At 48.9% G+C, this 13,452-nt stretch overlaps 1 protein-coding gene across 1 annotated transcript in view; it reads left to right on the plus strand.

The window, feature by feature from the left end:
* Positions 1 to 11,510: 11,510 nt before the first annotated feature.
* The window catches only part of LOC116663782 (small cysteine and glycine repeat-containing protein 6-like), a 30,877-nt gene continuing 28,935 nt past the window's right edge, over positions 11,511 to 13,452 (plus strand). Inside the window, exon 1 of the mRNA XM_032480412.1 lies at positions 11,511 to 11,632. Coding sequence (XP_032336303.1) covers positions 11,560 to 11,632 — 73 coding nt within the window. The 5' untranslated portion in view covers positions 11,511 to 11,559. The remainder of the gene's footprint in view (positions 11,633 to 13,452) is intronic.

Consider the following 13,452-nt stretch of genomic DNA (forward strand, 5'->3'; position numbering starts at 1 on the left):
GCACAAGAGGAATACATTGAACAGTTTCGTTGAGCTTTCCTCAAACTTCCGGCGAGCATTGGCTAGCCAGCTTCCGGGTGTGGCTAGAGCAGGGCTCGTCGATCCTTTTCTGGTCCCTCTTGATCTTGACCTTGAGCGGGTCTCCCGGGACACTCTCAATTTTCCAGGGACCCTCCGTCTGAGGTGAAGTCGCTCTTTTAACCCTGGAGTGGTGGATCCAAGAGATGATTCCTGCAACTTAACAGCTGTAGGGGGAGCTAATACCACTAAATATGGTCCCCTCCGTGTTGGTTTGAGAGGTTCCTTTTTCCAATCCTTCACCCATACTCGGTCTCCCGGCTTATGGGGATGAATCTGGACTCCTAACAAAATGGGGGTTCTCTCCATTACCCAGCCCAAAACTTCCTGTAGTACTTGTCCTAGTCCCAACAGTTGTTGTTGGAGCCCTAAATTTCCTGTCTCCAGGGTGGGGCTTTCCATCCTGACTAAAGGTGGTGGTCACCCATAGAGGACTTTAAAGGGAGAGTACCCAGTGTTAAATCTTGGGGTGCATCTAATCCACAACATAGCCAGGGGTGTAATGTCCACCCAGGGGAGCTGGGTTTCTTGGCTGGTTTTAGCTATCATTTGTTTTAGAGTTCTGTTCATTTGTTCTACCTTCCCTGAGCCTTGAGGCCAGTATGCTGTGTGCAGGTTCCAGCGGATGCTCGGTGTCTTTGCCACTTGCTGTACAATCTCTGCCATGAAGGCGAGTCCGTTGTCAGACCCGATGGAGGTAGGCATTCCAAACCGAGGGATGACACCCCTGAGGAGAGCCTTTGCTCCCTCTCTTGCTTTCTCTGTCCTGGTGGGGTAGGCCTCTATCCACCCTGTGAAGGTGCAGACAAAACCCAGCAGGTACTTATATCCCTTACTGGGCCCAAGTTCAGTAAAGTCCACTTCTAAATCTTTGAAGGGAGCCATCCACATCGTTGTCCTCCCGTTGGCCCAGTGGGCCCTTGTTTTGGATTGTTTTGAGCACAGAGCAAGCAGTGCTGGGAGACTGATGTGCACAGAGTAGGGAGATGAGAAATCAGAAAAGATCGCTTTAGGAGGGCCTCCAAAGCCGTTTTTCCCATGTGTGTCACTTTGTGTTGTTGTTGGACTATGCGATAAGCTAGTCGTTCCGGGATGAAAACGCTTCCATCCGTCATGACCCACCATCCACACTTTTCTTTCTTCCCTTGTTCGGCCTGTGCCCCCTTGTTTTCATCGTGGCTAGATTCTGGGGAAGTGGGGAGCTCTGGTGCTGCCATAATTTTAATTACTGGGTGTTCCCAGGTGACTGCCTCTGTTGCCTTTTGGTCAGCCAGCCTGTTCCTCTGGCTCACAGAGTCATTTCCTTTTTGGTGTCCCTTACAGTGAATAATGGCCACTTCCTTTGGATCCCATACTGCCTCCAATAACTGTGCAATTTTTTTCTTTGTTCTTGATTTCCTTTCCCCCAGCAGTCAAAAGTCGTCTCTGCTTTAGATGATTCCGTCTACATGTAAGGCTGCAAATGCATATTTGCAATCAGTGTATATATTGACTTGTCTTCCTTTCCCTTCCCTGAGTGCCTGGACCAGTGCCCAGATCTCTGCTCGCTGAGCAGACCATCCTGGGGGAAGGGACTCTGCTTTTACTGCCTCTCGGGGGTTGTTGCTACAGTGTAACCGGCTCGCCGTTGTCCACCCTGCATGTAACTGCTGCCATCTGTGAAAAGTTCCAGGTCTGGATTTTGCAGGGGCTTGTTGGTTAGATCAGGCCTGCTCGCGTACACCTCTTCAATGATTTCCTCACAGTCGTGGTCAGGCTGCCCTTCCCCTTCAGGTAAATATGTGGCTGGGTTTAAGGTTTGTACAGTCTCTAGATGGACCCCTGGATTCTCACATAGCAGCCCCTGGTAGTGGGTCATCCTTGTGTTAGTTATCCATTTGTAACCTGGGCCGTTCATCAGGGCCACCATGGAGTGGGGCACTTTTACATTTAAAGTCTGTCCCAGTGTGAGTTTGTCTGCCTCGTTGACCAGGGGGCTGTGGCAGCGAGGGCCCACAGACAGGGTGGCCATCCTGATGCCACAGGATCCAGTCTTTTAGACAAATAGGTCACAGGGCGCTGCCATGGCCCCACATTCTGAGCCAGGACTCTGAGGGAAAGTCCCAATCTGGTCTGGTGTCAGGGGCCTGTGTCATGACAGCCCCTCAACATCCAGTGTGTCCCTGGGGGCTTGGCCCTGCAGCCATTTTCATGCTTCAGTGAGAATGTGTCTCTCTTCCTCTGTATTGAAAAGAGTCAGAAGCAGCTGGCAAACATCTTCCCAGGTGGGCCGGTGAGAATGAAAGATAGACTCTACGGGGTCAATCATAGCCTGCCGTTTGACAGCCTGATTACAGTCGTTACACACCACCCAGTAGAAATCATCATGGGCTGGACAGAGACCAAATATTGGTATATCTTCATGACAGAGCTCCATGACCGTCCCAGCATCACTTTGGGACTGGGCAGGGGCTGGCGCTCCCCGACAGTTGCCATGGCGGCAGTGGTGGCGGCCAAGGTGGATGCGGTGCTGGGGCTGCGGAGGCTGCTGCTGCCACTGCTGCCCTGAGGCCAAGGCCGCTGCTCCGTCCGCTGCCTCTGCTCGGAGCGGCTTCCCCTGCCATCATCTGTGGCCTACTCTGACACTTTCCGCTCCTTTTCTTTGGAGGGCAGGCCAAAAATCCTGACCAGTTCACCAGTGGCTCTTCATCTGCTATTATTATGGAAGCTCTTCTTCTTAATTGTGTTCAGACCGTAATGTGATGGAAATGCCTGTGGTTTTTCAGAGTAGGACGGAGTATGATGGCGCCAAATGAGAAGGGCTGTGGTGCTAAAAGGTTGGTAGCAGAGTACGAGGTGCCTGGGCTGAACAGTCCCATCCTCCCCAACTTGCTGCGGCCCTTGTGTCTCCCGCAGCGGCATGTGGAGGGCCGGTGGTGCTGGTCTCCTGGCTTGTACTGAGCTGAGCCTCCTTCCTTCCAGCTCAGGCTGGGGGCTGGGCTCTGCCTCTGGGTCCTCGGGTTGGGGAGGTGGTGATACAGAGGGTGGTGGTGTCTCCACTGGGACTGGAGTTATCAGTACCCTGGGGGCATATGGAGGGGACAGGGACATCTTGTTTTCTGTGTCTCCCTGGAAAATAGGTTTTTCTCTATCTGTCTTTTTGGCCTGGACCAGCTGAAATGCTAGCTTACATTGTCCAGGTCCATTTGAGCAGAACCAAATCCATGGGGGTAGAGTCTGGGTGATATTCAGCCAGGAGTCAATGTATGGGAATCGATCGTGGTGGCCTAGAGTTCCAGTGATTGATTATTTGATAGACTACTCACACTGTTGCTAGGTCCAAAATTCCTCTTGGGGCCACCCAACTCCAAAGGTCAGCCATTCAAGCTCACACAAAGTATGGAGCCTGCCAGGGATCATTTAAACTCCATGGTCTCCTGCGAACCCCGTTTTGAAATTCTCAATCATGCAGCCCAGAACTGTCAGCTTTGATTCTGAGGCTCCCATTATTATTAGTTGGCAGATTTTATGGCCTGTAGGTGTGGGTCTGCTCCTGGCACGGAGGACTGTGATCCCAGTATCTCTGTTTTTTCCACTCCTCAAAACGGTGGAGTTCTTAAAAAGCCTGCTGCTTCACTGGGCCTAATATCTGTCTGCTTGGCTGTAAGTGTTGCCAATGAGTTAAGGTTCCATGATAGGCAGGTGTCCCTGAGGCTCTCCTGGGCCTGGATGAGCTCTAGGGGTCCCTGCACAAAAACTTTTCTATAGCCTAAATTGACAAAATATGAGGCCGGAAGGCTGGCCGGTGGCAGAATAAATGGACCAAAAGAGGACCTCAAAAGAGGGTTCTAGCTAGTCCTGGGGTGGCTCCCTCTGGCTCAGGTCTTGTGGTCTTTGTTTTAGACAGAGGAGTAGTATTGAGGCTGGTTTATTAATTGCGACAAGATATTCTGGGGAACTGGTGACAAGGTCATGTCTGAAACTTTTTAAAATAGTCTCATTTTAGTCCCCAAGTTCACAGGGGTCATTTACTTACACACTGTTTTATGTCCCTTTTCCTCCCCGTGTAGCCACCCTGTGCTGGTGTCACAGACAAGACAAGGGAGGGTTTCCGCTGCATCTGTCTGGCTACTCCCCTTGTGGGGATGAAGGTGCCTCTTAACTTTGGCGGGTCAGTATAAACCGCTGACTCTGATTGATACCCCGAGGGGCCGATACCACCATGAGCTGTATGTGGTCACCACGGAACCACAGGTTGGGACTCACTCAAACTCCGTAGCGGAATGCCGTGGGGCTACAAACTCGAGCCTGACTGCATGCTTCACAGGCCACACATTCACTCCCACTAACATACAGAGGCTATTTGCACATTCCCTTCCCTATCACAGGGGCATCTTTATTCTAACCTAATCTGACCTGACCTCCCATCTGGAATACCAACAGACGGGAAGCCTGCAGGAGGTGATCAGCCTCCTCTTCTGTCCACTAGGGACAGGACCTGATTTACTCCCTGGGGGTTCCTGCCTTGTCTGGGAAGGCCACCTGGTGAATCTGTGTGTCCCTCCACTGAGTCTGGCTCTGGTTGCAGCCCAGTCACCTGGGGGTGGGGGGGGTGAGTCACTGTCACGAAAGAGAACCCAGAATACCATTGCGCGGCGCCACCCTGTTCGTTAGCTGTCTCGTGCCCCAGTCGGCCGGAGCCACCAGTCCAGCGGCTCAAGGGGCCGGCGTAGTTGAATCTTACTGGGGCCTCCAGAAATGTTATGGAAATAACAGGCCAGCCAGAAAACCAGCACGACTCAGAGGGTTGGAGTACTCAGATTTATTACGGTGGCGGGCTCAGAGGGACTTCTGTTTCGAAGCTCTGAGCACCTCCAAAGTGTGTGTATGAGGTTTTATAGGGTTAATTACAAGCTTGGGGTATTCGGCCAATAGGCATGGAACAGCTTTAGCAGCATCATTACCACAAAAGCAGAGGTAGGGGGGCAGCAAACCAACTACTCCAAGGCCAGATATGTCTCTCTGAAAACCCAGCTAGCTAGCGAAAAAAAACAGGAGCAGGGAATCAGCAAACCGACGCTTATTAACTTAGATTTACAAGTTAGCCCAGCCCAGCTTTTCCTTCACACAACTGTGTCTCAGATTCCTGAGGAAACACACCCAGGTGGGAGAGCCTTGTCTCCAAACACAATGACAACAATAGTGAGGATTGTATGGGTTAAATTATCACTTTGCATTTAGAAATAATTGGCCATGAATGAATCTTAGTGATGCTGGGTAGCTGGGAGTTAGTCACATGAGTCTGAATGAGAGCTGTTCCCTGCCATCATCAGAAACCAAGGACACTGAGGTCATCAGCCGCTACCACTACTGCCTCCCCGAGGGGCCAGAGAGAACTCAGGATGGAGACAAGCAGGCAGCCTGGCCTCTGCTGCCACCCCCACGGGTGCCCTGAAGGGACTCAAGATGACATAAAACAGGCAGGAGACTGGCCCTAGTTGGCCAGCTGCATATCAAAGGAATGATTTCAATGAGCTCAGACCTTTGCACCTTCCCATATATAGAAAAGTGCTAAATTCCTTAACTTGAGATAGCTGGTTTTCTTTCATTAGCAGTAACCTTTGGCTGTTCTGATTACCTGGACTTTGTTCAAAAACTCTTCTATATCCTGTTTCCTCCCCTGCTCCTCAGAGCAGTTTCTGAGAGCAATCTGAGACGCCATCACCCAGGCTCCAGTCCTCAGAAAGTCCATCGAATAAAACAGAGCTCTCAACTTTCAGGCTGTGCATTTTTTTCAGTTAACATATGTTTCAAGTTTCTTTTTTAAATTAATTAATTAATTTTTTACATATATTCATTTTCATATTCTTTTCCATTAAAAGTTATTACAACATATTGAATCTAGTTCCCTGTGCTACACAGAAATTTTCTTTACAATAAACAGTTTAAAAATACAAAAGATCAACAAATGTGTACAATTAGGAAAAAACTGCTCAACCTTATTAATAATCAAGAAAAATACTAATGTTTTTCATCTGCTGTTGTAACAAAACGTTATTTCATATCTATCTAATGTCCATGCAGATTATAAAGCAAGCATCAGTGTGCGAGTGAATAGCTGATATATTTTTATAAAGGACAACTTTGTAACTTTTATCAGAATGAAAAACATAGATAACATTTGACCTCATAATTACATCATAGAAAATTGCTTCAAGGAAATAATCAGAAGATAGAAAAGATGTAATGTGGCACTAATGTTCATCAAGCTCTTAATTTGTGGCAAGACTGATTCATTCATCTGCATAATGACCATATGGATTCGGTATTATTATTATTATTATTATTATTATTAATTAGTATTATTATCATTATTGTTTCCATTTGAGGAATAAGGGACCAGAGAGGTGAAGTTACTGCAGAAACTAGTAAGCATTAAAAGTGGGATTTGAGCCCTGGGATCTGACCCCATACCTGGGGGTGTTGCTGATAGATGCAACCAGTGTTCCAGGTTCTTGTCCCACCCCAGAAAGAATTCAGAGCAACATGTAGTGGTTAAAAAAGGTAAAGTGAGGATTTATTAAAGGATGGATAGTACACTCTCAGGGGAGAGAGGGCAGGCTCAGGTGAGCGGGTGCCCTGAGTTTCCTTGGCAAGTTAGCTACAGAGGGTGTGAAAATAAATGGGTGAAATATTCATTGGGGAGGGAAGGGTTTGGGGTCGTATTCCCTGATTATCATACCAACTCCACCTTCCCAAAGGGAGGAGGGATTTTTGTCCTTATTTAGTCTGGATCAGAAGTGTCATGGTGTTGGTGAATGATGGGTACTTCTGATCTGCAAGGCTAATTTTATTGAAATGAGGGCATAATGAGCAAAAGGTTACATTCAGACACTGGAAATTCCTGCCTTTTCTCACCTTTCTTTGTTCTTCTCCAGGCCACTTGTCATCCCCAAAATCATGATCCCTTATCAGCCCAAAGATTTGTGCTTTTCTTTCTCTATCCAGGGATCCCTGGTGCTTACATGATGTGTGGTTTCCTGCATTTGGCCTGTGGCCCTCCTTTCTGTCCAATTCCTGCCGTTTGGTCTGTGTCCCCCTTTCTCTGCTCATATCTAGCTATCTGCCTGCTCTAACAGGGGTAGTATGTTTAGTCAATCATTACAGGATTAAAAGTATATGCATAGGGGTTTGGCCAAATAAACTGTGCTACATACACCTAATGGTTATCAGATGAGCCTCAAGCACATTTTACTCTCAGACCCGCGCTGTCTGTACTCGCTTGTATACAAGGCTGATCTTCCCTATAAACAGCACACAGTGTTTTCCAAACAAGGACAAACTAGTGTCGAGCTTCACATCACCCAAATGTCCAGGAGTCTAATGACAGTAGGTCCCCATTTCCATTAAATCCCACAGTAACCGCTGTGTGATGTGGGGGAAAGGCTGGCTCCATCCCCAGCTTGCTGCTGGTGGTTTGTCCCTTGGTAGTCACTGCTGCCCCACCCTCTGCCTCTGCACTTCCCACCTCAGCTTGTCCTGAGAGGTCCCTAGGGTGCCGGGTCCCACACCCGGGCCCAGCTGTGCCCAATCACTGTGCCCACCTGGACTCCTCCCCCTCCAGCCTCCTCACCACGGAGCCCCTTTGCTGCCTCCACTGAATCTAGGGGCCCCTGCTCTGCTGGGCTGGGTGTACCCTGCTGGAGACCCCTGCCCTTACACCATCCAGGCCTGCTGCCCCTTCCCTCCCCCATCCCCCATCCCCAGGGTGGAGCAGGGTCTTCCTCTAATTCCCCACAACCTTCCAGACCCCAGATTACAACCAAGCAAGTTTCTACTTAAGGTTTAAGGCAACAGGAAGTGACTTAAAACAGTGGCCAATGACCAGTGCAGCCATACGTTTCTGCCCTGGATGCCTCTGTCCATACCACCTACACCCATCCCTTGCTTTATTGGAGGCCAGTAGAACCAACTGGCTCCCCTCCCCCTGCAGAAATGCCCCCAGGCATGTTGCTTCCCTTGGTGTCAAGGCACAAAGCACAGTGAGGCTCTAATGAAGGGATTCACCTGCCCTGGGCAGGGCTGACCCCTATGTCCCACTCTTAAATTCACCTCAGCTTGAGGTGCTGGACTCTGGGAATATCTGCTCCCTCCAAGGTATATCTCACTTTATTCCCACCCACACAGATGTGGTCTTGCTTGCAAACCCCAGTTTCACAGCAGGACAATTCCCTCAGAACTTCTTAAACCAACATCTGTCTCTCCTGATGCCTGGAGTATTTCATTTCATGAGTCAATTGTTTGGGGTGTGGATACTATGCTTCTGCTGAGAAGTGTCAATTTCTGCCCTATTCATTTTCACCATCCCTCCCTCACTGGGGGTCAAATTGAACTGGGGCATCTTTTCTAGAGACTTGAGGTCAGTGCTCCAAATGATTTGTGAGCACCAGCTTGAACAAGAGCACACACACCCTGAGGCAAGGAGACCTCTGAATCCATGCCAAGAAAAGAAACGCAGCTACCTAGATAGTTCTATATGACTGCAACTAAAGGACCTGCCAAATCACTGTGACCCCACGGAACCTCCCTGCCTGCCTCTTCCAGATCAGGGTGAGTGCTCATCTCCCTTGTGGACCTGAATCAAAGGAGCAGTGACCTGAGGGTAGCTTGAAGTCTCCCATTAAAAATGGACATGGCTTTCAACTTTTATATGAAACCTTTACTGCTCTATCCAAGGTTTTACAGGGGCACAATTATAGGTGAGAAGACAATGGACAAGTTTAGATTTACATGTTTGAACCTGAATTCCTGACCTCAGAAGAGTACTTCTCATCCAGACACTCCCTTCCGGTTACATTCAGTTAACAGCAACTTTATCCATGTCATCTCACTGACCTCAAGGACACTGGGTACCACCTGGACTCCTATTTTCCCCTCACACCTGCACTGGGTTGATCAGAAAATCCAGCTGACATCACCAGAATCCAACACACTCTTGCTTGCATCTTTGGCTTAGACATATTTGAAAAATAAAAAGGAAGATGTTGATGAGTCTTTGAATGCCAATTTTGTGTGGTTTATTAGGAAAGAATTGGTTTACAGAATCAGAAAGCAGTACAGAGATACAGGATGGAGAAGCCACAGGAAGGGGGGGGGAAGAAATGGAAATAAGCATTTCAAAAGTAAAATATCAAGAAAATATAACATTGAAAATCATCACTCCACCTTGTTGGGCCCATAATTTGCTGATGGATGGAAAAGAATTGTGTTGTTGTTTTTCATTTGGAGGGAAGATCTCACGGACCAGAGGATCAAACCCCTCAGCCTGAGAACCAGTCTCATGTCACCCTTGTGACACTCAAATCAGGGAGGGCTGGCAGAAACAAAGAAAATCTTACCAAGGAGGCAGCTCCCTGCAGCATCTTCTCAGAAGTGGAAGCCGCCCCCTAGTGGCAGCACTGCCTCTTGCAGCACCTCTGCTGACAGCAGCACTTCTGCTGACAGCAGCCCTTCCCGCAGCCGCAGCCGCAGTCACACGAGTGGCGGCGGCACGTGCGGCGGTAGCAGCAGACCACGGGGGTGTTGCAGCAGCTCCCGCAGCAGCCCCCACAGCAGCCGCAGCAGGAGCCTCCCCGGTAGCACCTGTACGAGGTGCAGCTGTCACAGCCGCCACAGCCACCACCGCAGCCACCACAGCCACAGCCACCACCGCAGCCACCACAGCCACAGCCACCACCGCAGCCACCACAACCACAGCAGCCCATAGTGTCAGCAGAGAGGACTCAGGAGAGGGGAGGACGGAGACTCAGGAGGAGGTGAGGGACGTCTGATGCTGCCCTCTGCTGGGGGGGGCCCTTATATACCATCTTCAGGAGCTGAGCCCAGAGACCCAGCCTGTGCCTTGTTGTTGTTTATCCCACTTCCCATACAAGTTCTCACGAGGCCTCTTACGTCCTTCCTTGTTGGCCAGCTGATATTGCTAAATCCCATCTCTTAAACCTATATTTGCATTAGAACACACTTCTGAGAGCTTTGTGCCCATAAGAATGTAAGTGTGTATGTATGTTTTGCCCCGGGGTCTAGAATAGTGCCTGGCCTGATGTACGTGTTCATCAGCCAGTTGTTGGTTTAACTGAATGCCTACAACATTTAAGAATAATCTTCAATGTTTTATAGCCATTAACGTCTGAACCTAGAGCCAGGGAAATGCTCTGTTTCTCTATCTACTTCTTTGGCATTGCAGGATAGAAAAAGATGGTTTTTCTGTCTACTTCGACTCATTACTCACCCCTGAGTTACAGAAACTTGTGGGATGAATGAGTAAGAACCAGATCGAAGTGGAAAGAGCAGACATCCCAACATGTATGTTTGCATCTCACCTTAAAACACAGCTTCGCTGTTTCGGGGTCCCTGAGATTCTTTGTTCACAAGAAGAATTGCTTGATTGTTAAAAATCATCCAAAAAGCCCAAGAGAATGTGTGTGACGTCAGATGCTAAAAATATAGTTTTGTGTAGCCTCCTTCTATGTCATCTGCCAAGAGGGAAGTTCCTGTTTGCTGCTTTTCTGTTAAATAATTGGGAAACAAAAATAAGAAGGCTTTCATCCGGTGGCTGGCCTTCTCTCGTGCCTCTCCAGGTTTAAGACCTGTGGCCAAACCCAGGGTTTCTGCCCGACCATGGCCCCGGGGAATGTTTATTTGCAATGATTGGTCTCCATTTGGCTGACTCTACCTGTTGGGCCATGTCCTTCTGCCCCGGGTAGCCCGCAGGTGTGAACAGCGGTCCGCAGAGGTATGTTCTTGTTTGACTGTCTTGAGAACTGAGATCTGCCTGGCCAGGAGCTCCAGACAGCTCCCAGGGAGGGACCACGCCACAGTCCCCCTGGGGACACGCTCTGCAGCTTCTGGAGGGGAGACGCCCCAGCTTTGCTGGCTCTGTGCTGCTCCCAGGGCTTTGGGGTCCCTGGTTGACAACTGGCAACTCCTTGATAAGTTAGGCTTTTGAAAGCCAGAGAAGAAAGCTTGAAAATGCCCTCCTTTGATCTATTTCTCCCTGAAGCCGAGGCTGTCCGGTCTCTCCCTGCTCTCCGTTCCGGGTGCCCAGCACCGTGCAGAAACCCTGCTGAGTGCCCAGAGACCCAGGAAACATCTACGATGGTCGTGTCTGAGATACAGGCAACATCCTGAGCCCCTGAGACCTTCTCTTCCCTACACTTCAGCCTTCACTTTTCTAGTTCTGGACTAAAGATGACACACAAGTATATCATTCATAACAAAAAAGTCCAGGTTCCCAAAGGAGGATGCTCTGCTAAAAATAGCAAGTTATTTCAAGGTTCTCAAGAAGGAAGTAAATAGAAGGTCCTGTGAGATCCTTCCGTGGCAATTGGGCTACAGCAGAGGAGGGACAGTATTTAAGGGCCCCTGGGGCAGAAGGCGACATCAGACGCTCCTCACCTCCTGAGTCTCCATCCTCCCCTCTCCTGAGTCCTCTCTACTGACACCATGGGCTGCTGTGGTTGTGGTGGCTGCGGTGGTGGCTGTGGCTGCGGTGGCTGCAGTGGTGGCTGCGGCTGTGGTGGCTACGGCGGTGGCTGTGGCGGTGGCTGTGGCGGCTGTGACAGCTGCACCTCGTACAGGTGCTACCGGGGCGGCTCCTGCTGTGGCTGCTGTGGGGGCTGCTGCGGGAGCTGCTGCAACACCCCCGTGGTCTGCTGCTACCGCCGCACGTGCCGCCGCCACTCGTGTGACTGCGGCTGCGGCTGCGGGAAGGGCTGCTGTCAGCAGAAGTGCTGCTGTCAGCAGAGGTGCTGCAAGAGGCAGTGCTGCCACTAGGGGGCGGCTTCCGCTTCTGAGAAGATGCTGCAGGGAGCTGCCTCCTTGGTAAGATTTTCTTTGTTTCTGCCAGCCCTCCCTGATTTGAGTGTCACAAGGGTGACATGAGACTGGTTCTCAGGCTGAAGGGTTTGATCCTCTGGTCCGTGAGATCTTCCCTCCAAATGAAAAACAACAACACAACTCTTCTCCATCCATCAGCAAATTATGGGCCCAACAAGGTGGAGTGATGATTTTCAATGTTATATTTTCTTGATATTTTACTGTTGAAATGCTTGTTTCCATTTCTTTCCCCCTCTTCCTGTGGCTTCTCCATCCTGTGTCTCTGTACTGCTTTCTGATTCTGTAAACCAATTCTTTGCTAATAAACCACATAAAATTGGCATTCAAAGACTCATCAATATCTTCTTTTTTTTTATTTTTCAAATGTGTCTCAGCCAAAGATGCAACTAAACCCATCAAAGTGACTATGACCCCCTGCTCTGTGTTTCAGGTGGATTCAGAGTGATCAGTGGGTGATCTGTCGCTAGTAGGTTTTTACATGATAGTAAAAATTTGGTGTCTACAAGTGCCCTCTTATGTAAGTCAGACAAAAGATTAGTGAGTCAGGTTTATTTCTTTGCCTTTAGTACTTAACTGTCACTTTGCAGATTATGATCAGAATACTCTTGTGTGCCCGTAAGTGAACAGATCTATTAGTATAAATTGTGAGTTAATAAAACAGTAACTACTTTGAGTATATTTTATTGTCAGGAGACCTATTATTGGAATTGAAAAATTAAGAGGTTACTTTCCACCACACACTGACTCCCTTATTGGTGAAATCACACACAGTGTATGATGTGCAGGTGTGAGAGGAAAATTGGAGCCCCCGTGGCCCCAGTGTCTTCTCGGTCTGTGCATCCGAAAGGATGAAGTTGCTCTTAACTGACAGTGAGCGGGAAGGGAGTGCCTGGAAGACAAGCACTCTTTTGAGAACAAGAATTTAGTTTCAAATATGCCAAGCTTAAACTATCAATTATCTTCTCTCCTGTAATTGCAACCCTGTAAAACCTTAGACAGAGCAGTAAAGATTTCATATAAAAGTTGAAAGCCATGTCCATTTTTAGTGGGGAGACTTTAAGCTACCTTCAGGTCACTGCTCCTCTGATTCAGGTACGCAAGGGAGACAAGCACTCACCCTGGTCTGGAAGAGGCAGGCAGGGAGGTTCCGTGGGGTCACAGTGATTTGGCAGGTCCTTTAGTTGCAGTCATATAGAACTGTCTGGGTTGCTGTGTTTCTTTATTTGGCATAGATTCAGGCATCTCCTTTCCTCAGGGCATGTGTGCTTTTGTTCAAGCCAGTGCTCACAAATGGTGTGGAGCATTGACTTCAAGACTCTAGGAAAGATGCCCTGTTCAATTTGACCCCCAGTGAGAGAGGGACCATGGAAATGAATAGGTCAGAAATTGGCACTTCACAACAGAGACATATTATCCACACTCCAAACAACTGACTCATGAAATGAAATATTCCAGGCATCAGGAGAGACAGATGTTGGTTTATCAGATTCTCAGGTCAAC

This window comes from Camelus ferus, chromosome 5 (genome assembly GCF_009834535.1).
Source record: "Camelus ferus isolate YT-003-E chromosome 5, BCGSAC_Cfer_1.0, whole genome shotgun sequence".
NCBI lineage: Eukaryota > Metazoa > Chordata > Mammalia > Artiodactyla > Camelidae > Camelus > Camelus ferus.